Below are 26689 nucleotides of genomic sequence, written 5' to 3'. Positions count from 1 at the left end.
GGGCCCCTGCCATACACCCCAAACTAGCCCCTTCTTCCTTTGATCCAGATTATATGTATTGTTGAATTGAATTTAATGAGGTCTAAAAGACAAAGAAATAAAAAATCATGTGATTGAATGAAGCCCCGGCCGGCGTCGCAGTGGCATCATGAATAAATGAGGCCCATCATCAATGCTAATGGTAAAGAAGAAGGGAAAGTTGACTGACTGGCCCAACAGACTACAAAATCGGTTCAGCCCGGGCCAGGTGACCCGGCCCAAGATTACTGATGCCTTGCCCTAGTTCCAGCGCCGCGGCCTCGGATCGGACGGGCCACCGAAGCCAGAGGCCCGTGTCCAGCCCCTCCGCTCTGCATCTCCTTCCCCGGCTCCGGCCAACCACCGGAGGAATCAGGAACCGGCCGAAGTGAAAACCAATGGAGGATGGGGTGTGCCATGTGCGAGTGTCTCCGATCCGCTGCCCCTGCAACCGGTACTATTAGTGCTTTAATACATTTGTTAATTTGGGTACTTTTTTAATCTACTGTATCGTCTAGTAGTCGTTTTGCGTAAATTTCCATGTCTACTGTGTACACAAGTGCTGTGTTAGCTTTCAACTTTTGATCGATCGATTCGTCATATACGCAAGCTTAATTAATTTATTTCTCACCTCTCGCTGTGTACTTGTTCTAATAATGAGTCCTACGGAGTACTTATACATGGCATGGCATGCATAACCATGACTACATCTACTCATCTAATCTACAACATTTCATTTGAATCAGCACGTTTAATTTCTCATTGCTTAAACTTATCTCATTTGATGCTAATAATTCATCCCCATGGATCTCTCTCTTTCTCCGACGACACCTAATTAAGTCAACAGGCATGTTATTTTCACTTTTTCAGTAAGTACTATCCCATTGCAGCCACAAGCCTGCAGATATAAAATATTGTTGGACTGCAGCAGCAGCAGCAGCAGCAGCCGCCTGCAGGATATACTAGAATACTAGTAGCAGCAAATGGTGTCAAGATTGCTGTGTCCCTAATAAGTTGCTTCCTCTTGATTTTCTATACGAAGCAGCTGGTTGCATAAACTAATTAATTAACTAGGAATCCTAAACCGATTCAACATCTTGTTGGGAATTCTTTATCCTAGCAACTACTGATCGAGCCTTGATTCCTACACATGGGGTGGTGGTATTACAATAGCAATATTATCGTCTTTGAGAACAATTCTTTTCTTAAGCTGAGTTAGATTCAAGACACCATCTGCGAAAATGAGGGTTAAAATCAATTCTTTTCGACATATTATGGTGCTGGGGGGATGAACTAATTCAGTTGAGTCCAAGTGGAATGATATCTTCCTTGACTTTATTTTATTTTGTCATCCTAGCTAACTTTTACGTCATGAAAGAAATAAAGCTTGGTACCACATATCAACTGTCAAGAAGATAGCACCATTTACTTTTAATTTCCATCTTAGGTCCCCTGAAGAGATATGATCTTAGATTCCAGGAACCATCCCACCGCCCCCCATCATAGGAGTATTAAAATTGTTTTCATGATCAGCGAGATTCTTCTTGTGGATTGATTAAGAATAAGATTGGACAATTTGAATTGCATGCAAACAGCGCAGCAGCACATGGAAGCACCTTGTATCAACACTTTTTAGATAGCAGATCCACTAGGTTGTCTTTGTTTTCCTCCATTGGGCTCTATTTATTCAATTAGGGGCTGCTCATCTCAAGTTCCAGGGCATCTGCCGCCCATTTTTTGGACTCATGCCCTGGGTATGCAGTGTGCTCAATAAAGAACAAAATTAGCAGCCATTGTTTAGAAGTTAGTTTGCCCTTCATGGAGTACCGTTCCTGATAAAAGGCTTCAATATTACTTATGTAAATGGTCTCTTTACATAACTAGTGCCAGCCCAGATGCAAAGGGCATTTTTCACAACTTTTGAAGGCTAGTGTAGAGTAAAGAATTATATTCCTATTCTCTGCTCTCACTGGTTCCAAATATTTGACCCTACTTTTCCAAAAAAAAAAAGACCCTGTTGATGAAACCATGCATGCTGGGGGGAATTCAGTTTTTCTTCTTCTTTGGAATTGGCAGTAGTTTGCATTTTCTGAAGAACAATGCAGTATTTGAAACACAGAAGAATTCAAGGAGGTTCAGACTTCGCCCATTTGCACCTCCCCTGAGTCTTGATTGAGGCTAGGTACTACTGCATTACAAATATAATTTTTTTCAATGATCTGGTAATAGAATAAAACAACCGTCCTCTTCATTCCATAAAAAAGAAAAAGTTAAATAAAAGAATGGTTGGGTGAGCTATTTGTTTGTATGTGGATGTGTGAGATGATGCCGTTACTTCTATTGCCACAATTTCAATGCCTAAAATATAAGTATCATACAATGCTATTAAAAGGACAAATTGCTTCTATTGATCTGTGGTCATCCACAGTGTAATCTTTAGTATTAGCGAGCAACAGTTAGCCTACTAGATGATGCAATAAATACTGCTATATGGTGGAAAATCATCCATGTTTCAGAAAGAAAGGATATAATTCGTTAGCTACATAAAAACCATAGCAACTAAGCAGGATTATTTCTTAGATCATTGTACCACTAATTTTTTGTGGCTAATGTCATGTTCAGACGGACACGATTTGCCCAGGAACAAGTGGCTGTAATAAACTAATTACAAGTTATAATATAATATGGAATTGTGGATCTGTGCCCTACTGAAAGGTGAAAATGCTGACCACCAGTAGCAGTGTTGCTTTAGGATTAGTAAATTTTAGTTTCAGAAGAGCGTAGAAGCACCTCGCAACTAGCCAAGTGCTTTTGATTTTACATTTGGAAAGAAAATTTTAAATCATGTCATTTTCAACAGTTCCTATAGAGCGATGTTTTCTATCCATAAGGTCATTAGCATGGTAAGTAATAGTACTTAAATCAGGAGTCACTGACACGATTTATTTCTTTCTTTTTATGCTTCTCTCTCTTGGGACTTCTTTGAAAAAGACTACTTGGTGAAAGTTTGTTCGAAGGGATGCAGTATTATATAAGCTCTTTATTGGTCCCTATGCTAGCCTGTGCCGGTGGGGATCGATCCACCAAACCCAAGATTTTGTAACAAAGTTGTGCTTCCATTTTATTTAACAAGTAATATAAGACCAAGATGAGAGTCTTCAGAAATGTAAAGAAATGCAGAGCCAGGGCATCAGCTAGCTAGCTGTTCTGTCTTGCACATGGATTTGTATTGACGCTTGCGTTAGTTATTCAGATGTGGCGGGCTATCTGATGCCAGCCTCACTCCGTCAGTTCCTCTCCGTTTCATCACTGATTAGAGACACTAATACTTATTTCTGAAATTATTTGACAGAAAGAAAGCATAGCTCTTGGACAGAGTCTTACTTTCAGCGCTGCAAAAGGATATTAGTGCTTGTAAATTTTAATTGGTAGGAATAAGCTGGAGAGGAGTTCGATCTACCGTGGAGAACAAAATGGAGAAAGGATGGTAAAACAAAAGTGCACGAAGAGAAATAAAAGTGCAGCGCCGTTAGGGTGAGTTCCAGGGGCAACGACGCGTGTTAACGTTGAAGAATGCTCCTGCACCGTCGTTGTTTAATGTGCTATAAATAAAGGTGGTCAGAGTCTCCCAGCGCAGGCTGCCGAGTTCCCCCAATTCAAGAAACGTCTCCTCTCTCCCTCCCTCTTCATCAGTTCATTCAGCGGCCTCCCCCCGCTTCTCTCCTTCACCATTCTTGCCATGGCTCTGGATTCTGTTCCTACCTATCTCAGCGACTTGGGATCATCCCACAGGGCTGTCAGAACCCAGCAGCAAAGGATCAGGTACGCAGAAGCGCAGCTTCCTCAAGTTTCTCCTGCTGCGAAATTTGCACGAATTTCAGTTTCATGGTGCCTTTTCTTCAATTTCTGTCCTGTAAAAAAAATACCAGGAAAGATGAGCGCACCTGGACCTCGGACACTTACGCTCCGTATGACGACGGGCACCAGTGGAGGAAGTACGGCGAGAAGAAGCTCTCCAACTCCAACTTCCCAAGGTTCATACATAGTCCCTCGCTCTTGCCTTCATCCCTTTTGCCATGCATTTTGTTCCCTGAATAAGCGCATTTTTTCTCTCAGTCCATGCATGCATCCCCTTTGTGTGCAAGAACTACTCTTACTGTCGTCAGGATACAGTTGTTGCAAATGGTCAATTCAGTTACTACTAGATCTGGGGTGAATTTGTGTGGGACCTGTTACTGTGTGAACTGAGAGTGATTACCTCAAATATTTGGAATTTAGGAACACCTTTGCCTTGTTTTGACTGGAAGAATTCATGGTTTTTAATAGATTTATGCTATCCTGGCTTCCAGTAATATTAAATAAAGGTGACCTATACATGTAGCTTCTTATCTTTTGTGATTTTCTTCTTAAATGTAGTGTGTTCCGGTAGTTTCATGGGCACAAATCTTTACCAGTCCAGTTTGGGTCGTTTACCTCTTGGTGGTAGTCCATTGAAGAAGCTCATGTGCAAACTTGATAAAATTGCAATTCACTAATTAAGGCCCTGCTAAATTTGGATGGAGTTTGGAATGCCATAGTTTCACCAGTCTAAGTGGCGAACAAATCTGGTAGCAGACCTCTTCATGTAATTAAGCTCCATTTTTTTTACATTTACCTAAAATATAAAGTTGCCCACAAATAGAAAAAAAAATCTCTTGCTTTTAGTCAATATATATAGTCTTTGTATGTTCAGTTTGTGGGCCATATATATACTTTTTCTGCCCCAAATCACATTGCTTCTTAGTGCGCCTAACGTTTGTATATTAGGGGAAGGAGGACATATCAAACTGCCAAGTTGTCTACTAGTCACTCTGCGGCTGCGGTAGAATTGTCGGTGGACAGGTGTCACCATACCCTTGACTGGTTGAAAGGAAACAGATATTAATCAATTAAAAAATGTTTTATGTAATGACTGCTGGGCTAGAAAAATAACCCTTGCAGTGGCAATATCTTTCTTAATTGACAACTCAACTAGACAAACGAAAACTTGCAAAGCGTTGCTTCCTATATGAATATACAATTCACAAGTTGGCCACCTTTATTACCTGTCATTGGCAACTCGTTTGAAATCTAATACTTCACTAGCAGGCTAGGTGTTCCTTCATTTGGTTAGCAAATTTGATCCCAACTCAAGTTTTCAGCTATTAGTATGCATGCCAACAGTCCCTGCTACCTTTTTTTTTTACTTCCTTAGATAGCGATTGGAATGTGGTGCAGACCCCATATATCTTGTTAGCCCATTAAGAGCATGTTTAACAGGTGGGAGCAATTATTTCTTTTTGTAAAAAGCAGTGTATGTAGTAGAAGAAAAGGTCGTGACAGTGTTTATTGATGCTGTTCCACCTAATTTAGGTAGACTGAATGTTGACAGAGGGGGAAAGGACATGACTGATCTTGATTTTTCAAATACTTACCCACTTACTGAGTTAAAGGGATGTAGACCTTTGCTTGGCAAATGCATCTTAAAGCAAAGTTCAGTTCCAGAATTCTTAAGAACTTTCAAGAAAAAAGAAAAGAACAAGACCAGTCACCAGTGGGTAAATTAAAAATGCAAATCTTTAAAAGATGTCCAACTGTCCAAAAGGATCAGTGGGCAGAAATGCAGAATGACATGAAGTCCCCTGCTCTGATGTCCTCTTGCTAATTTTATAAGTGGAGGACATGCCAGGGGCGAAGCTAGAGCTGGGATGACCCTGGTGCACTGCTTTAACATTGTGTTCCTTTGCCTATATGTTATGTATATCAATTTTTTTTTACAATGGTTGGGGGAGAAATAGACGGCTCACGACATTATTAATACATCCACATTCTTAGGCCCTCCATACCTCCACAGTGTACAAGTGATGCCTGAAAATTAGATGGGCCCTGCGGCAGAAAACATGAATTGACGGGATCAGCTGCAGCGTGAGAAAAACTGGGCACTGCCTGTTTGGTTAGCACGCTAATGGTTAGTGCTAACAGTTAGTGCGAAGGAATTTTACTAGTAAATAAAATTTATTTAAAAACCTATTTTAAAGATGGGTGTAATTTCGCCAGACGAATCCAATGAACACAATGATGCTACAGTAACTGGGGCGGACAAGGAAAGGGCGGGATTGGAGGTTGGAGCGAGCACGCGAGAGTAGCTATTGTGCCGGAGAAGAAGCATAGTACCAAAGCTGGGAGGAAGAAGAAATGCTCAAGATTGTCCCATGAAGATCCTATGATATATGCTTATTAGGGAGTTAAAAATTAGGCGCTAGCGCAATAACATGTCCCTGAATATGTATATGTGTTAATATGGGAATTTAAAATAGAAAGATTCTAAATGGCCAGAAGATGAGGGAAATCTATAGCTTTCGATGCTATATATCAGACAAACATATTGATGTGTGTGGTGCACATTTCATGGCTAGGTGAAGGCACGAAGCACACATGGTGCCTTAGCATCGTAGATGGATGGGCCACGCGGTCATCGACCTGGTCCACACGTTTGCTCAAGGGTGGTGCACAAATGGTAAAATATGATGCTTACTAGCAAAAACATGCCTCGAACCCTGGTGCTAGTGCACCACCCTTGGTCAACATGACTCCGCCCCTGGGACATGCATTTAATGATGTTAAAATGCAACTATTTTAAGCTTGTCAGAAAAGGAATTTAGACTGCGTTCCACATCTTGGCAAATAATTCATCTCTTTCCTTTTGGAAAGTGAGATTTTTTAGTTCATGTCATTCTATTTTCAGGTTCTATTACAGATGCACCTACAAGAACGACATGAAGTGCCCTGCCACAAAGCAAGTCCAACAGAAGGACACCACCGATCCGCCATTGTTTTCCGTCACTTACTTCAACCATCACACCTGCATCACCAGCTCAAATCCCAAGGGATGCACGAGAGATATTGCTGCGCAATCGTCCTCGAGGAAGGCGGTATCAATCTGCTTCAGCCCGCACACAGCCAGTGAGCAGCCCACATTCCTGACATCCTCAGCGATGCCACAGTCCCCGAATGTACATTCTTTCAGAGCCAATCAACAACCAGAGAGGAGCCCCTATGCAAGCCAGTTTCAGTGGACAGACACATCGTGTCCTGTAAGTAACAGTCAGGTTCAGATGGAGGTTGACAGTTTTTCAGCAGCAAGCACGGCGTCCAGCAGCTCAGGTGCTCTTCCGAGGACGTTGCTGCCGATCGGTCAGTCTAGATGTATCGAGTACTTCCATTTCCTGTGATGCTGATCATGGAAGAAGATGCTGTTAGGCCGGTTGGTGTCAGTTTGGAGCGTCAAGCGCTCGGAGGCCTGAATCACTGGGACCAACCTACAGACAGATCCCCATATAGATATTACAGCCCTGCTGTTTACTTCTTTACACTCATATTCAAGCCATGTTTTTGTGCTTGAATGATGTGGAGAGTGGTATTTTATTTGATAGTACATGATACAGAAAAGGGTTGTTGAGGTAGCTTTAGTTGTTTGTTGATGGGACAGTATGTCTCGAATTTCCTGAATCCTGACAGCAGAATCGCTCGAGCATTCTGCTACTACTGAAATACTGAAGGTTACAGATTCTACACAGTAACAGTTTTACTAAGATGTCTTGAGTTTTAGAAGAAGCAAGTTGGATTCTCTATCATCAGGAGAAAATGCAGCTTAGTTTATGCCTGGATACTGTGTAGTTCAAATTTTAACATAATAATCGTCAGAATTTGTTCAAACTTGAAGTGGACTTGTTGCAACAAGACTTCACTTCACATATGAGCTCAAACGAAACGATGAAACAAGTATATATTGTACAAGAAAGATTATTGAAATCCGTACGACTGCCTTGGTCACTGACGTGTGGGCTCCAGTGCTACCACTTGCTTCCGTTTCCGTCGCCCCCCTCCTCCCGCCGCCGCCGCGGCCGCGTCAGATGCGCCTCCTCGCCGCGGCGGCGAGAGGCATCCCAAAACACCGCACCGTCTTCTCGTCGCCCTCCACCGCCTCCTCTCCACGACAACCACCGCCTCCTCCTCCAACTACGATCCAACCGCGCAGTTCCTACATCCCGACCACCGCCGCGTCCTCTCGCTGCCGGCGTCGCTCCGACATGACGCCCTCCTCGCGCTCGCGCGCCTTCTCAAGACATCCCCGCAATTCCACCTTGCTCTCCATGCCGTCAGTCCCCCATGCTCCTCTGGCTTCCCCTCCTCTAGCCCACTCGCTGCTCGCTTCGCCGCCGCCTCCCGCCTCGCCGCGTCGGCGTCAGCGCTCCGCCCCTTTGCCGCGATCCTCCTCGCGGCGCTCCTCCCTGCCGCCTCCACAGGCCTCCTTTCCTGGTCGTCCTCCTACAGAAGCGGTCGCGTGCGCTACGCCGCGCTCCGGCTCGCACTCCACGCGTTCCTCGCCGCGGGCATGGCAGCCGAGGCGCTCCACGTGCTCGCGCGCGTCCGCAGCTCCGGGAATACGCCCAGCCTCTCCGCGCTGGCGGCATTGCTGCGCCTTCTATTCCGCAGCGGGGAGGTCCGCGCTGCCTGGAACGTGTTCGAGGAAATGGCCACGATGGGCCCGCGCTCGAGCCTCGCCATGTTTAACGCCATGATCCTCGGGTTGTGCCACAGGGGGATGCTGCGCGTTGGCTCGGGGCTGCTTGGGGTCATGGAAAAGAAGTTCGGTATCATCCCGGATGTTGTCAGCTATAACATCCTCATCAAGGGACATTGTGTGTTTGGGTGGTCGGGGGACGCCTTCAAGCTGTTTGAGGAAATGCGCAGGTCAGGATGTGAGCCGACAGTCGTGACGTATAACATACTGGTGGATGTTCTGTGCCATGCGGGGAGGATGGTGGAAGCAAGGAGGCTGTTCGATGAGATGGCACAGGTGGGGATCAAAGAAAATACAATAACCTTCAATGTCTTGATGGATGGATATGCAAAAACCGGACGGATGGATGAGGCCAGCGCGGCCTATAGGGAGATGAAAGTGAGGGGGTTAGTGCCAGATTCCTGCACGTTCAACATCCTTGCTGCTGGAGCGTACAAATTTGGGCATGCTGTCCAGTTAGTCCATGATAGTGAAATATTTGGTTCACAGTTGCCGGCTGATGGTTTGGATGTGTTTGTCTGTAGGCTTTGTTGGGATGGCCGGCTGGATGATGCCTGGGAACTTCTGCGCGGTGCTATTGAGCAGGGTGTTCCAGTTAGTGTTGCTGGATTTAATGCATTGATCGCTGCTTATAGCAAGGAGGGACTCCATGAAGCAGCTTTTGAACTATACAGAATTATGAACAAGTTAGGGCTGGCGCCGTCAACACATACTTTTAATTATTTGATAATGGGGCTGTGCAATCAAGGAAGGCTTAATGACGCACAGCTAATTTTGGAACACATGGTTAGCAAGGGCTACTGTCTAAGCACATCATTTACTATTTACTTGGATGCATCCTTCAGAGAGGGCGACGCAGTCCGTGCTTTGAATTGTTGGGATGATATGGAAAAAATTGGTCTGCAGCCTGATTTTATTGCCTTCTCAGCATATGTCAATGGCCTATGCCGATTAGATTATGTGAATGAGGCTTATCAGGCATTTGCCAAGATGACAACAAGAGGACTTGAACCAAACAATATTACTTACAACTCCATCATATCTGCATTTTGTCGGGCAGGCAGTATGGCTGAAGCTTTGAAGTTACAGCAGAAGATGAGGCAGAGTGGCCTTGTTCCCGATGTTTACACAAGCAACATTCTAATCGACGGTTTCTGCAGACAAGGAAATTTGAAGATGGTGGACAGCCTTTTATCAGACATGTGCAGTAATGGTCTAATCCCAGACACAGTGACGTACAATACTATAATCAATGCGTATTGCAGGGCTCAGGATATGAATGGTGCTATGAATTTTATGAATAAGATGTTTGCAGCTGGTTGTGAACAAGATATTTTCACATATAATATTTGGATGCATAGCCTCTGCAGCAACCATATGTTGAACCAAGCAGGGAAGGTGTTAGATGAGCTTGTTACTAGGGGTTGTCCTACTAATTCAGTTACATACAATACATTGATGGATGGCATTTGCAGTGATGTTCTTGATCGAGCTATGATACTGACTGGCAGGCTGATTAAGATGGCTTTCCAACCAAACACTATCACACTTAATGTTTTCCTATCTCATTTCTGCAAGCAAGGATTTGGAAAGAGAGCCCTTATGTGGGCTGAGAAGCTCAGGGAAGATTCTTTTATTTTTGATGATGCTACTAGAAATATAAGTGACTGGGCACAAAGGGAAATGGAGAATGGTCCCCAGGTTAACAATGAGGACATAGATAGGTGCCTGTTTCTTGAGTTCTTGATGCTCATGACATATGAGACTATGCACAACAACAGATCCTTAAAGGCTAGACATGTGCCTGCGGATAAAGGTTATGCTCCTGCTAGCAGCAACATGATCAAGATTTTAGATACTGGTTGATCAATGAATTTTATAACCACATCAGGTTCTAATGAATTTTATAACCACATCAGGTTCTACTTCTATCACAAGATGCACTTACAGGAATGACATGATCAGTGCCCTGCCATAAAGCAAGTCTAATGCAAGGACACCAGCGATCTACCATTGTTTTCTTTCAGTTGCTTCAACCATCACACCTGCAGATCCAGCTCAAATCCCATTGGCAGCACTACAGATATTGCGCCAGAATCATCCTCAAGGAAGGCAGTATCAATCTGCTTCAGCCCGCACACGCCTAGTGAGCTGGTCATATTCTTTATATCCTCAGCTATGCCACAGTCCCCGAACATAAATTCTTTCAGAGCCAGTCAGCAACTAGAGAGAAGCCCCTCCCCTATCCAGGACATTTTCAGTGGTAATGATGGAGGTTGACAGTTTTTCAGCAGCGAGCGAGTAGTCCAGCAGCACGGGTGCTCTGCTGAGAAAATTGTTGCTGGTCAGGCAATCGAGATACATCAAGTACTTCCATTTCTTGTGATAATTTTCGAGGAGGAAGAAGCATAGATGATGGGACGCTATTGGATGCCTGTTGAAATGCCTAGTGGAGTTTGTACCTTCCGGAGTAGGACGCGACATTCATGCCTCTGGCCTCAACTAATGGGGCCCAGGACCCAGCCTACTAATCCCTATCGAGCGAGATAGAGAGATTACCTGAGTTTCTTTACATTCACATTCAAGCCACATTTGTGCTAAATGACGTGAAGAAAGGGACTGGAGTTCCGTTATAGACCAAAAAGAGTGTATACTTAAGGCAGCACAATTTGTTTCTTGTGCAGATTCGCCTGGTCATTCTGATGATACCAATTATTGGAGGTACTTTGCTATTTCTCTCTTGAGATGTGCTAGTATAGAGTTTTCAAAAACAGATATTATGTGTAGTGTTGGAATGCCTCAAAGGTATGTTTCATCTATGTGTAGTGTTGGAATGCAATGCGTAAATCAATACTACTCCATCCAATCCAAATTATAGATTATTTTGGCAAATTTAAATGTATATGTTTTTGATATATATCTAAACATAGTGTATATCTATGTGTATAATAAAAATTGTGTATCTTGATTTACCAAAATGTCATGCAATTTAGAATGGAGGCACTAAGTATTCTACTTTTAGTAGTTTATTAGTTGACATGGTTTTGACGCATGAACCTGTAGCTTCGTCTATCGCGATGCAAGTTGGTGGCGTTGGGTTGGGCCTGTTGACCCCTGCATGTGAGCCGTGGTGCATTTCAGCCTGTTTGTGCCTTTGGGCTGTGGGCTACTAGATTTGTTTGTGGGCAACATGGACTGGGCTAAATATAAGGCTCGATTTTATTCACAAACAGAAGCTGATAGGAATCTCGGGTTGGATGAAAGAAAAGGCCTAAGCTCTTCAAGACCCACTATGGGCACTTATTTGTTGTTTGTTTTTTTTTCTTTTTATCTGTCCCTACAATATGATCAAGGCCACCTACGAACATTTCTGAAGGAATTTTTCTATAAAGATTTTATAGAATGCTTTTTCTCTATGGTGATTTTGAAGGAATTCTAGCAAGTTCGTTGAGCCTCCCGAGAAAGTTATTTTTTTAATTTTCACTCCTTGATGAATTGTTCCTTTTTCCCATTGGATTCAAGGATCCAGTGGGGCATTGGAATTCAAATCCCAGTGGGCTACGCAGTAATACTTGCTAGTACTCCCTATGAACTATTCGTTGGTATTGGTAACCCTTATGCCTGTTTTCCAGGAACTTATACTTGCTAGTACTTCCTACGAAATAAAATTACAAGGCGTACATGAAGGATGGTAAAGACTCGTTCTATTTCTTTCCGCTTATCTGGATCTCGTTTTTTTTTCCTGAGAAGCAAGATTCTATGATAAGCTAACTGTACGGAGAATCGGCTGTCTGAGTAAGCTGGGTGATTGACAATCCTAATTATTTTGAATCGATTCTCAGGAATAAGTGGTAAAATGTTTGAAGTGCTCCTGAGATGGATGATCTCATTTTCCACTGGATACGAGTAGAAGTCAGTAATTCTTATATTTTTTATGTATCTTTACTAGATAATTATATTACAATAATATTAAATATATATTAGAGTTAAATCTTTATCAAAAGATAGATAAACATTGAATGTTTTGTAGATCAACATAGTGGGTCAATGCATACTCCTTCTCTTCCTACTTGAATCTTTATTGAAACATATTTCTTCTCCTTCTATTTTTTATCTAATCCTTCCTCCTTTCTCTCATCCTTGTCTCTTCTCCATGCAACGCCTGCTCCATCGCTCGGACCTACCCCTGCCATCACGCCTGCGTCCGTTCGGGCGTGGAGCTCCGACGCCGGCCAGTCGCCTCCACCCCGGCTTGTGGTCTGACGTCGACCGTACCCCGCCATGGAGCTTCGACGACGGCCCGCCTCAAGATCCCACGCGGCAGTAGGGGAGGACGGAAGGCGATGTGGCGGCAGGGGAGGGCATAGGCGCTGGTCCACCCGCAGAGAGAGGGGTGCAGCCGCGCAGGGAGGGGTGTCGGCTGTAAGGGAGAGAGAGAGGTGGGGGCAGCGAGCATGGTTTTAAATAGCGGGCTATAGCTCCGCTATAGCTTTTTTAGAGAGTCTCCGCTACGCTATTTGCATTTATGTCGCTATGGCAGCTATGAACGCTAAATTGCGCTATAACTGCGTTAAATGGCGTAGCTTTAGCACCACTATAGCCTTATACTTAGTTCAGTGCTACTGTTTTGGTTTCTTGGACAACTGAATATTTGATTGTATGAATTTTATTGTATTGTCAACTTAAGTAATGTTCACTTAGCCTTAGAAACATATTTATGTTTATGAAATTCGCTAATTACTATGTTTTTGTGCATCTATTACTTGTATTTTTCATGATTTAGTCGTAAACTGCTATTTGCCATAGCCCGCTATAGTCTCCGCTATAGTCTATTAGCCTTGGGAAAGAATACGCCGCTATTTACCATAGCCCGCTATTTAAAACCTTGGTAGCGAGGAAAAAAAAGCTGCTCGCTTACTAGCGATGCGGGCTCGGGGAGGTGTTGGTGGGAATGGGGGTTCAAGTTGTTTCCGTGATTCCCATGAAAGTGGCGGCCCAAAGAATCCGATTTAATCGAGAATCCGCTTATAAGTGGAAACAAATAGGGTGTCTTAAAATTTAGTCTAAGAATTGGGCTCTTACCTTGTACAATTTTGAACTAAAAATATATAAAGATCAAGTTGGATGGGGATTGCTAGTTTACGGTCAACCGTACGGGAGGCTCCCGTACGGTCGATTTTCCGACAGCAATTTTTTTAGATTTTTTTTTGTCGTTTTCCGAGGAAAATAAGTTCAGACATTTTTTTATGAGTCAAATAATTTTTCAAGTGAAAAATTGGTGGGTAGAAAAAATTTCAAGAAACAAATTGGTGAGATAAAAAAAATTTTACGAGAAAAATTTTGACAGAGAGAAATTTATCAAATGGAAGAAACAAAAATGTACATCCAAATAAAAAAAACTCGGCTATTATTTTTTAAAAAAATTTTGTATGCAAAGAAAAAAAAGAAAAGAAAAAAAAACTGGATCTGGGTAGGGGGGCGGCGCTGGTGGCGAGCGCCGCCGCCCCTGCGGGCGCACCGCGCCTCTCGCCGCCGCTCGCGCCGCCGGACCCGCCACGGGTCGGGCCGCCGCCGCCGCTTGCTTCTGCCTGCGCTTCTTCGCGCCGCCACCGCTCCTCGCCTCCGAGGCCACCCTGCTGCCGGCTTCCTCCTCGCCCATCTCCGCCTCGAGCTCCTCCTCCTCGCAGCGGGTGGTAGGGGTTGGAGAAGGAGGTGTTGAGGTGGTGGAAGGGATCCATGGCGGAGGGCGCGGTGGTGGGGTGGGCGTGGGAATGGATGGATTTGGACGCGGACATGAGGGGGGGCCGAGGGGGCAGGGCGGTCAATGGGGCCCACCATGTGTTTTGGTGGAAAAAAATTGACCGGGAGAAAAGGAAAGTTACGGTCAACCTGAAAATCAGCATCTCGAAGTTGGATTAGGAAGGCACTATTAGGAAAATGATCCGTTACGACAGGTCTATCGATGAGTATATATACCGTGTACGTGAACCCTAGCTAGCTAGTCGTCTATTCTTGAGCGAAATCTTGTGTGGCATTTCGCTTACGCAGGACGACGGCGACATACAGGCCGGTCTCGATCACACTTTGTCGTGTGAACGCACACTGTGCCACGATCCAAGGACACGCGAGCACGCACTAGAAGTCAGCATAGTCTGCTATAGAAGAAATCAAGCAACCCTACTAATTAGTTTTTATCTCTCATCATCCTAGCAATATCTAGGTCGACCTGCTCACCACCTGAAAGTTTTCTTTCCTTCGTATCAAAGGAAGAAAGCAAGATTCATGTACCATGCGTACACACCAGCTTGCTTTAGCTGAAGCTGCTTGTTGGAGTGGAAAACATACTCAAAAGTACTAATACAGTTTGGAACGTTAACGAAATGGAACAACCGGAGATTTCAAGGTTTATTTGCTGGATTTAAATCATATCACAACGGGTTAGGACCACTGGATTTAAATCGACGGTTCCTATCAATATCATCACTGCAGGTTGGGACTGTTGAATTTAAGTCGATGGTGATTGTGGTCATACCCATCACATCCAGTTTATCATCCGGCGCCTTCTTAAAAAAAATAAAAAATACGGCCGTCACCTAGCTCCTCGCCTCCTCACGCCACTGCCGGTCCTCGCCTCCTCTGGCCGCCACATCTAGCCTCCTCACGATGCGGACCCACACCTCCTCACGTCAGGGCAGCATGCCTCCTCGCGTCCCACGCGGTGCGGCTTTGCACGGCACCTCTCCTTGCACTTCCACGGTGAGGGAGGTGAGGGGCGGCGTGAATGGGAGGGACACCAGGGGAGTTCGATGGGGGAGGCGATTGCGGAGGAGGAGGGGAGAAGCCGCGCGCCACTGCTCCTGTTGGCCCTGCGCGCCGACTGCCCGAGCGCCGCCGCAGAGAGGAAGCAGCCATAGAGGAGGGGAGGCGGCCGTGCATCGAACACTACTACAAAAATGATTTGTAGCAATGCCTTCTTTTTCACCCGTTCGTATAAAAAAAGCGCAATTACTTGTAGCATCTGAACCACCCCCACCCGCCCCTAAAAATAGCCGTCAAAAGCTACAGACCACTCTTCTTCCTCCTCCTCCCGACATCCCATTCTTTGCTCGAGGGAGGCGCTGCCCGAAAATCCAAAAAAATGAGAAAAAGGGAGGGAAGATTTTAAACTTGATTTCCTTCAAGTCAGGGGCTATAGGAGGTAAGTTGATGCTAATTTCATATCATTTTAAACTCTTTTGGTAGTTTTAAGGCTCAAATAGAGCTCTCTTTGCCTCTAACTAGATCTAGATATCCATGGTGTGGATTTGCCATTTGAGGCATCATTTGCTGCAAATTTTTGGATGAAATTGTGCTATTTTAGTAGGAGAACAAGATTTGGTAATCATTTGGACTAGATCTATAATATTAGCCTCATTTCTAAGTAAATAATTTTCTAGATATATGGAGGAGAGAGAACAATATTTGTTTTTTCTATTTTCACACACATGTATGTTAGATTTATTCCAAGATTTACTGGTACAATAATAGGTTGGGTTTTGATTTTTTTATTTAGTACTAGTTGAATTAACTTTTTTCAATATCTACGCATATATAAAAGTATATACTTATGTCCATTTTGGGCTCCATTTTCTTTGGGAAAATATTTGATTTATTTTTTCTATCTTTACACACATGCAAAATAGAGTTTTTTCAGTGGTACAATAATAGTTTGAGTTTGATTTTTTTATTTAGGACATGTTAAATTGACTTTTTTCAACATCTAAGCATACATAGAAGTATATATTTATGGTCATTTATGATTTTCCTTGGAGAAAAAGTTTTGTTTACTTTTTTGTTATTTAACGCATGGTGCTGTGTGTGTGGGGGGGGGGGGGGTAACCTGCCCCTACAAATATATTTTCAGGGGCGGGTGACAAGGTGATCAGCCTTTGAAAATGCATTTTCAGGGACGGGCAACGTACCTGCCCCTGCAAATAGTTAACTTTAACTACCGAAAGCAGAGGCGGGTGCGGCATCCGCTTCTAAAAATATAATTTTACCCGCCTCTACAAATAGTTTTCATAGTAGTGGCAGAGAGGAAGCGGCCACGGGAGAGGAGGGAGGAGGGGTGCAGCAGGGAAGAGGGGAGCGCTATGGAAGATGAGGGAGGATGTGGCCGCGGGGGAGGAGGGAGAAGGCCGCATGGGAGAGTAGGGAGGAGGGAAGCGGCAGGGAAGAAGAGGGAGCAAGGTAGGCCCCAGGTGAGGAGGGGAGCGGGGGAGAGGAAGGACCAGGCCGCGGGGGAGGAAGGAGCAAGGCCATGGGGGAGAGGAGAGTGACTGTGCGAGTATAACAATGAGTGCGGCCTCATCACCATCGCAATACCTATCACCGTCGGTTTGTAATATCAATCAGCAGTGATGTGTGGTCATCACCGCTGGATCCATTTGGAACGGCCGGTGATAGACTGTCACGTCGGTTTGGTTTATCCCGGCGATGATGGGCCGTTTGCAAGCATCTTGTCTGTAGCATGCAAGGTCGTGTATGCCATTGGTAGTGGGTCAAGATGAAGTGACATATCCTTAAACATGCCTATTTCCGGGAGGGAAAATCAAAAGCAAATTTATTGAATAATCATGCATGAGATCTAGTGGAATTGAATCTGCACATAAGGCCGGTACACAAGTGCTCTTCTGCGTGTACACCCTAGCCCTTTAGAGAAATAAAGCAGCAGTAAAGATAAAAGCTACACACGCTATTATCATTCCATATGCTCTGCGTGTGGAAAGACAAGTGCACAGATTATATATTTGTACATAAAGGTCGGACAAATGGTAACATGCATGATGAAACAACGGGAAAAGGATGCACTGCAAATCTAGCGAGAGGTCACGTCGCGTGTGGTCGTCGTTGGACTGACTAGCTTGCATCGTCAAGGACATTATATGGGTCGCTCTTTCTCTCGTTACTTATTACGTTGGCATGCATGACGTGATTACCCTAACGTCAGCATTACGATCCCAAAGTTGCTTAATTAAACATAGTACATCTTTGTTGGGTGTTGGTGTTTTTTAGCATCCGCCAGTGATTCTGGTGGATGCGCGTTTAGGGGCGAATGGTAATGCAGGAAGACACAAGAATTTATACTGGTTCGGGCCGCTGGGAGGCGTAATACTCTACGTCCAGTTCGTGCGGCTCGTATATCTTGCACTAGTCTGTAGTAGTGGGTTACAAACGGTCGAGAGAGGGACGAGTGTCCCAAGTCTCTAAGATCGAAGTAGAGAGAGTGTTCGTGGCCCTCATCTGGTCAGGGTAGCTGCCGGCGAGAACTGCCTGGAGTTTCTCTTGCCTCTTACCTAGCAGCGAGGACGTGCTTGTGTGCTCCGAGAGACGACCAGCCGTGTGCCTGATCGTCCCTGGGTTTCCTATCTGTTCGTCCCTTGGGTTCCACCCCCCGCACAGGGGCATGTTCTCTACCCTTTATACGACAAGGGAGAGAACAATGTATAATCGTAGAGAGAGATAGATGAAGTCTGTGTGGCACCTCCTTCGTCGTCCCGGTCACCGTTGGTCGCCATGGGCTCTCCTGGCCCTGCCAAAGCCGCCCTCCACCTCCGCGCGGGTCCTAGCTACAAGTCGGATGCCTCCCCCTCGTCCATCAGCCGCCTGACAAGGCGGGGCCCACTTGATAGGTCAGGCGGAAGGGATCCACTCCCCTAGGTCGGACGACGAGGCGGAGTCCCTCTGCATAGGTCGGGGCTAGCTGACGCCACTATTAGGCTTTCTGTTAAAGTGACTCAGCCTCCCTTTAACCCTCCATCTTTATTTATCCGGTGTATTTATACCCGGCATTGGGGCAAATCTTGATCATGCTAATTATAATTACTATGGAGAGACCAAGCTTAGGGACGACCACAATATATAAAAAATCAAGAGAAGCATTTTTTGTGTGGAAACAACAAAGGCCTAAGTTTTATATTTGCATTGCTAAGTGATGGATACATTATAATTAATTAATATTACCGGGCCTAGAGGACATTCTAGTGCACACATATATTAAAACTTACATGCCATTTTACACCATTTAATTATCATCAGAGTATATTCTTAACCTTTAACTCTAACCCAAACATTCTACACCCTTTAACCATTTATCAGACACATTATTAGACTACTACACCCATGGGAATTGAAGGCGGTTTAGATCCAACATTATGCATGCATAATAGTATTTTTTCCATAACGATTTACTTTTTGGACGATTTACCAGGCTCATCAACAACAAGTTCGTGAAATAAATATAAATATAGGATCCCCCTGGCACACACACCCATCATCCTGTTGATGCGAAACGATCACACACCAAGCCCAAAAGCACCGTATGCCAAGCTCGGACTGCACTTGATTCAAACCAAGGCGTGCCAGTCAATTTGACCTGTAAATTGACAAGGAATCAACAAACCGTCAAATTCGAGAGCATATCGGCAAGACTCTGCCGATATAGAAAACGACAACATATTGGATAAGATAAACATGTATTAAAAGCGATCTAGATGGAATCGGCAAGAAGCTGCCGATGCTGTCGGTGTTTACCGCCAAGCCTGCTCAGGGATACCCTTAGCAGTAGGGTTTGTAGGTAGAGATCGACGGCTCTGGAACTCGATGGTGCAAGGAACACAAAGATTTAGACAGGTTCGGGCCGCGAGTTGCGTAATACCCTACGTCATGTGTGGTGGTTTGTATTGCCTTAGGTGTAGATGTGTTTCGAGGGAGTCCCTGCCCGCCCTTATATATCCGGGGGAACAGGGTTATATGGAAAGTCCTAGCTGAGTACAGTTGGAGTCCTTCTACTACACGATCGGGTAGTTTCCTTGTACTGCAACTAGTACTATGCCTATTCGGGTAGTTACAAAAGAGGTAAGGTACATCCATGAGCTATCCCTTACTCTAGAACATTCTATGCATGTTAGCAGTCCCGCTGTCCCGGGTCTGACAAGCCCCCGAGCTCTTCGTAGCCGAGTCCTGCAGGCGTCGAGTACTTGGACGGCGTCTTCGAGTACCTCAAGTAGTCAGAACATCATTCTGGTTGCTACTGGGTCTTCCTTCTGATGTGCCGAGTAGTCCTCCAAGTACTCGTGGTTGCTCCGAGGCTGTGAGGTGCTCAAGCCCCGAAATCTTGATCATATATGGTGCGCGAAGTACTCGCGCTCCATATGGAGTAGCCCCCGAGCCTTAGGTTGAATCGCAGAATCAGGTTGAGGGTCACTTCAGTCTTTTTTCCTTCTTTATTTTCCAAAAAATTTGAAAAATAAATCTCTGATACACATATCCCGCAGCCCCCGAGTCTTGAATTTAAATCCCTCCATTTAGATTTAAGAATCAATATAAACTCGTGGCAAAAACTGAAAACTTCCCTGAGAAGGAAAGAATCCGTTGGCATCCCAAATATTCACAAAATTGCCTCTGAAGACCTATAAAGCCGGTTGAAAACTTCCAAGGGTTTTACCCCTTGAACTCCTGGCCGCCGTCAAACTCAGATTTCACATTTGCCTCTTCTCAGTCAAAATCCAAAAGCCCCTCTCGTAGCCCCCGAGCCAAAACTCGTAACTTTGAGATGGCTCCCAAGAAGAACAAATCCAAAGTTGAGGAGGGAACTGTCGCCAATATGTCTACAGGTTGGCGTAAAAGCAAGATGTCTAATCACTGGTCCGGGAGTCGGAGTATATGGGTCTTCTCCAAGAGCAGGGCGTGAGCCAATGGCGCACTGGTGAAGAAGAAGATTACCCTATGGAAGGTACTCTTGAGACCGTTATGTTTCGCGATTTTGTAGAATGTGGTCTCACTCTTCCTGTGTCAGAATTTTTCTATAGACTGCTTCAGTTCCGGGGAATTCAATTACACTATCTCACTCCCTAATCCATCTTGAATCTTTCATTTTTTACTCATTTCTGTGAGGCATTCCTTGGAATTCTCCCCTATTTCCACCTTTTCCAACATTTCTTCTTCCTTGTTCCAATCCCTAATGCCACCAATCCCGCCGTCGTCGGGGGATGTGAATTGGTACTCCGCCCTGAGAACCGAGGCGAGTACTTGGCTTATGATCCGGTGGGTGAAGGAGCCGAATGGAAGAAATTCTGGTTCCATGTTGGGAACTTTGAATCCCCACTTTCAGAAAGGATTGCTGGTGCCTCCCAAGTCCAGGAGAGCTGGTCGAGTAGAGGACCTAGTGGCAAGCAAGTTGAAGCCATTATTCGTGCGGTTGCCATTATTAAGAAAAAAGGAGTCACTAGAGATCATGTGGTCTTCTCATTTATCAGTCGCCGTACGCAGCCTCTGCAGCTGCGAAAGCATTCTGCCTTTAAATATGAAGGTATGCAGGATCCCACTAGGATGTCCTCAGAACCAATGGCTCAGTCTGAAGTAGTAAAGAGATGCTGCAAAGTACTCGATAACTTCGACAAATCTTTGACGCTTCCAACACTCTTCTCGGCACAAAATCCTCCCGAGAATGCCTGAGTACGTGCTTTGGATACCATGTCGAGTACTTATAGTTAACTATTTTTGATCTTCTGACTAAGTATTAGCTTCTTTCCGCAGAAGAATTATAAATCCTGGTATTGTATGCCTCCGACTTCTGCAAATGCTGATTCTGACGACAGCAAGAAACGGAAGGTGGCTCCCGGATCAATGTTGCAGAGGAAAGTTCCTCATCTCGATGTCGGCGAGTAAGTATATAATATTTTGTTGATTGTATTCCGTTTGCCTTTGCTTTCTTATTCAGAATCTTGCTTGGCTAGGGTCCAACATCTTTCGGAGCATGAAAAAGATCAAGTCCAAGACTTCCGCAACTGGGTGTCGAGTGGTTTGGAAGAAACTAGTCGATCGGCCCCCGATTCTCCTGTAATTGGGTTGATCGAGACCCCGGCTGCTAGTTTCCCGAGTACGGACACAACTGAGAAACCAAGCAAACCAAGCCCTAAAACATCTGATACTCCTACGGCTGCTGAAGGAGCTTCCAAAGCTAGTGGATCTAGGAGTAGTGGAGCAGAAGGGTCAAAAGGTCCTTCCGTTTGACTGGTACCATTCCAGTCTATGCCTCAGTCCGCCTAGGAAGAGTTGGGAAAGGAACTGTTTGATGATCCACTGTTGTCTATAGACGACATGAAGAAACTTGCAGATTGTATGCAGTGGAGCTTAAAATTTACCAAGGTGAGTCTTCTACCACTATTTGTCTTTGTTGAGTAGTTGTTGATGTCTAACCAGATTCGCCTTGCATGTCTCATGATGTAGCCAATCGATCTTTCTTGAAGTCTCATGCTTTATATAAGACTGTACACAATCGGAAGATCTTAGAGGAGCAAAAGGCCATGATTGCCAAACAACTGGATGAAGCCCTTGCTGCTCGGAACAAACTTTATGAAGCAAGTCAGTAGCATCATCTGGAGATTTGTGACATGAAGCGCCAGATTAAGAACCTCGAGGGAAAAAGATCAAAGCTTCAAGAAGAAAATTTCAAAATTCAGAAGCAATTGCAGACTGCCCAAGCCTGTAAGCACTCGATCTTTTGTTCTGATTTTGCTTTGTCATATCAATATCTGAGATATCTTCCCATCAGGTTCTCCGGAAGACCATACTCGACTAATAGCAGCAGCTCAAGTTCTTGTGTATGTGGTTGATACTGAAGAAGAGTCGTCAAGTAGCAAGTCCTTGGTGGAGCGTTTGGAAGAAGCTCTCCAAATTTTTTTTGATGTTATGACGGCTACTTCCAAGAATTATCTAACCCACATGATAGGAGTTGTCAAGTCATACTTGCCTCAGTTTAATTTAGTTCCGATAGCTAAAGGAATAGCTCCTAGTTGCTCTGATGAAAAATTCCGAGAATATTGTAAGGAATCATAAGTGATGCGGAGGAAATTCTGAAGAACATGGCAAAGTAGACTGCTCGTAACAACTCTTTTAATCTTCAGTGAGCTCTTGTCGTTGTTCATAGCTTGTATCCTGTTGGTGTGTCTTCAGAAGCATAATCTGATACTGTCGGATAAGTATGAACTAGTCGATAAGTCGAGTAGAATACCCGCATGGAGTAATCCTTAAAGTTAATCAGTTGGGATGAATCCCGTCGGACTATCCAAATAGAAAAAACTTGTAAAGATATCCATAAACTACTCGAGCAAGCGAGTAGTATGTCCTAACCAAGGACTGGAGTAATCCATAAGACAGAACTGTTAGGTATGAACCCCGTCGGGTTGCCCAAGATGTAAATGTCGAAGGGATATCCAAAAATTACTCGAGCAGAGCGAGTAAGGTGTCCTTTAACTAAGGACTGGAGTAATCCGTAAGACAGAACTGTTAGGTACAAACCCCGTCGGGTTGCCCAAGATGTAAATGTCGAAGGGATATTCAAAACTTACTCGAGCGAGGAGAGTAAGGTGTCTAACTTGTAGACTGGAGTAACTACTAAGATTGACATATTAGGGTGAACCCCGTCGGGTTGCCCAAGATGGACAAAATGCAGTAGTATTCATAACATACTCGGGCGAGCGAGTAGTTTTACATTTACAGCAATGCTAGAGTTCCTCATAGTTGACCTGTTAGGATGAACTCCGTCGAGTTACCCAAGATGGACAACTAGTAAAGGTATCCATTCACCTTCTCGAGCTAGGCGAGTAGGTTGTGCCCTTTAAGGGAAAGGATGCGGCTTGTGTAGTTGTTCTGATGGAAAACTGTGTAAGCTTATCCTGAACTGGTGATGCCGTAAAATTGCCTTTAATGTAGTCGATATCCAATAAGAATCCTCACTTTATTAAAGAAATCAACTGACACCACTAAGCTACTTGGATCAGGGATAAAACTTGTGCAGGGCTCGATGTTCTAGGAATTCGGTACCTCATTGCCATCTGCATCAGTGATTCTATATGAACCTGGTCTTGTAACCTTAGTTACGATGAAGGGACCTTCCCATATGGAGTTTAACTTGTGCAATCCTGTCTCATCCTGAATCCGTTGAAGTACTAGATCTCCAATGTTGAAGGATCTTTGCTGGACGTTGTGATCATGATAGCGTCTGACTCCTTGAAGATATCTAAACGATTGAGTTAAGGCATTGACTCTGGCCTCTTCGACTGAATCTAACTCCAATTGTCGAGCTTCATCTGCTTCTCCTTCTTGATAGGCTTCTACTCTTGGGGATCTTCACATGATATCAGCGGGTAGTATAGCCTCTGACCCATAGGTTAGGAAGAAAGGAGATTGTCCAGTTGCTTTACTTGGCTGGGTTCGCAGCCCCCATACTACATGAGGTAGTTCTTGAATCCACTTGACGCCTTTCTTGGTGTTGGCGCCGTAGAGTCTTTTCTTCAAGCCGTCGAGTACTAAACCATTGATGCGCTCAACTTGTCCATTTGCCCGAGGATGAGCTACTGAAGCATATTTGACCTCAATGCAGGAGTTGTCACAGAAATCTCAAAAAGATTGTGACGTGAAGTTGGAGCCAAGATCTGTAATAATGGTGTGAGGAAAACCAAACCGATGGATAATGTCGGAGATGAAATCCACTGCTCTATCTGATGAAATCTTGACAATGGGCTTGTACTCGATCCACTTGGTGAACTTGTCGACTGCTACCAGCACATGATTGAATCCTCCTGGAGCGACGGTTAATGGTCCGATCATGTCCAAACTCCAACAGGCGAACGACCATGATGGAGGGACTGTTATCAAGTTGTGTGCTGGGATGTGAGTCTTCTTGCCAAAGAATTGGCAGCTAGGACACCATCTGACCAGGTCTTTTGTGTCCGAGACAGCTGTTGGCCAGAAGAATCCTGACCTATACGCCTTGCCGACTAGTGTCCTTGATGCAGCGTGGTTGCCGCAAACTCCTTCGTGTATTTCTCGGAGGATGTCTTTACCTTCTTCAAGGGTAACACACTTCATGAGGATGCCTGAAGTAGAGCGCTTGTATAGGTTCTGATTTCTACAACATATGCGTCCATTGTATCCTTGTTGACGTCTCATTCTTTATTGACTTGTTGAACGACGAGTAGAGAATCGCCGTAGACAAGCAGTCGCTTGATGCCGAGAGATACTGCTAGTCGGAGGCCGTGTAGCAATGCCTCGTATTCAGCTTCATTGTTGGAGACCTTGAACAAGATTTGGAATACATACTTCAATTGTTCTCCCTTGGGGGAGATGAACAAAACTCCTGCGCTGTCTCCATCGATCTTGAGTGAGCCATCGAAGTACATCACCCAATGCTCTGGAATGCTCAGGGGTGCTGGAATTTGATTTTCCTGCCATTCGGCCAAGAAGTCGACTAGTGCCTTTGACTTGATTGCTGTTCTTGGCTTGAAGTTGATTTCCAAATCTCCCAGTTCATCTGCCCACTTTGAGATTCGTCCAGTGGCATCCCGATTGTGGAGTATATCCCTCAATGGGAAGTCAGTTATGACTGAGATCTTGTATTCGTCGAAGTAATGTCGGAGCTTCCTGGAGGTGATAAGAATTCCATACAGAAGTTTCTGAATTGATGGATATCTAACCTTTGATTCAGAGAGTACTTCGCTGATGAAGTAGACTGGTCTCTGGACACCGTAAGCGTGGCCTTCCTCCGGGCATTCGACTACTATCGCCGTACTGACTACATGGGTAGTCGCAGCGATGTAGAGGAGTAATTCCTCACCGGTAGTGGGGCTGTTAGAATCGGCGGTGACTGGAGATGATGCTTGAGATTCTCGATTGCTTCCGCGGCTTCTGTAGTCCACTCAAATTTATCTTGTCGCTTTAGGAGTTTGAAGAAGGGTAATCCCCATTCGCCAAGCCTGGACAAGAATCGATTTAAGGCTGCATGCAGCCTATAAGCTTCTGGACGTTCTTGATGGTAGTTGGGGTGTCCATGGCCATGATTGCATTGATCTTCTCTGGGTTAGCTTCAATTCCTCGGTTGCTGACGATGAATCCGAGTAGTTTTCCAGAGAGTACTCCAAAGACACACTTGGTTGGGTTGAGCTTCCAGCGGAATTTTCGGAGGCTGTTGAAGGTCTCTTTCAGGTCAGTGATGAATTGATCATGGGTCTTCGTTTTGACAACGATGTCGTCAACATTGGCATCAACATTGCGAAGTAGCTTGTCGGAGAAGCACAGCTGTATCGCACGCTGGTAAGTAGCGCCAGCGTTCTTCAACCCGAAGGACATGGTCTTGTAGGCGTATGCCCCGTAAGCGGTGATGAAGGCCGTCTTGATTTGGTCTTCTTCTTTTAGAGCGATCTGATGATACCCTGAGTAGCAGTCGAGGAAGGATAACAGAACACATCCTGCTGTCGAGTCGATTACTTGATCAATGCGTGGTAGCCCGAAAGGATCCTTCGGGCAATGCTTGTTTAGATCAGTGTAGTCGACGCACATCCTCCATTCGTTGTTCTTCTTCTTCTGGACGAGCACAGGGTTGGCCAACCAATCAGGGTGGTAGACTTCCTTGATGAACCCAGCTGCGAGTAGTTTTGCCAGCTCTTTCTTGATGGCTTCTCGCTTGTTCGTTGAGAACCGCCGTAACCGTTGCTTTTTTGGTGTTGCTTTAGGGTCGACCTTCAAGGCATGCTCGATCAACTCCTTGGGCACCCCTGGCATATCTGCTGGTTTCCACGCGAATACGTCTCAGTTGGCCCTAAGGAAGTTGACGAGCTCGAGTTCCTATTTGTCACATAGTCCTGCTCCGATGATGCTGTTTTGGAGTCGTCTCCCTCTTGTAGCTGGATAGTCTTGGTGCCCACACCATTGGTTGGTTTAACCGATGATTGGCTTTGCTTCTTGGAAGGCATCGACTCCTTGAGTGAGAGTTCTTTAGCTGCAGCGAGTATTTCGCTGACAGAGCTAGGAACCCGGATAGTAGAAGCATGATCTATTGCTTCCTTGTCGCACTCGAAGGACTTGAGGAGGTCTCCCCATAGTGAAAGGACTCATGTGTTGCCTGGCATCTTGAGGAGCAGGTAGACATAGTGCGGCACTGCCGTGAACTTGGCTAGTGCAGGTCTTCACAAGATAGCATGATAAGAGGACTCGAAGTCGGCTACTTCGAATTTGATGTACTCTATCCGG

General features: G+C 44.9%; 2 protein-coding genes across 3 annotated transcripts; both read left to right on the top strand.

The window, feature by feature from the left end:
* The first annotated feature begins 295 nt into the window (after positions 1-295).
* On the top strand, positions 296-7752 carry LOC120663398 (WRKY DNA-binding transcription factor 70-like). 2 transcript variants are annotated; one of them, XM_039942203.1, is made up of 5 exons: positions 317-472; positions 3371-3840; positions 3948-4052; positions 4825-4899; positions 6782-7752. In XM_039942203.1, the coding sequence occupies exons 2-5, from the start codon at positions 3758-3760 to the stop codon at positions 7266-7268; spliced, it is 750 nt and encodes a 249-aa protein (XP_039798137.1). In that variant the 5' UTR covers positions 317-472; positions 3371-3757; the 3' UTR covers positions 7269-7752. The 2 variants fall into 2 exon arrangements, with proteins under 2 accessions (XP_039798138.1, XP_039798137.1); XM_039942204.1 differs by lacking the exon at positions 4825-4899 and having other exon boundaries at positions 296-472; positions 6782-7628.
* Positions 7753-7882: 130 nt separating this feature from the next.
* On the top strand, positions 7883-11502 carry LOC120663396 (pentatricopeptide repeat-containing protein At1g09900-like). The gene is made up of 2 exons (XM_039942201.1): positions 7883-9006; positions 9145-11502. The coding sequence occupies exons 1-2, from the start codon at positions 8432-8434 to the stop codon at positions 10484-10486; spliced, it is 1917 nt and encodes a 638-aa protein (XP_039798135.1). The 5' UTR covers positions 7883-8431; the 3' UTR covers positions 10487-11502.
* The last annotated feature ends 15187 nt before the right edge of the window (positions 11503-26689 follow it).

This window comes from Panicum virgatum, chromosome 3N (genome assembly GCF_016808335.1).
Source record: "Panicum virgatum strain AP13 chromosome 3N, P.virgatum_v5, whole genome shotgun sequence".
Classification (NCBI taxonomy): domain Eukaryota; kingdom Viridiplantae; phylum Streptophyta; class Magnoliopsida; order Poales; family Poaceae; genus Panicum; species Panicum virgatum.
This window is presented reverse-complemented; position numbering and strand designations above follow the sequence as displayed.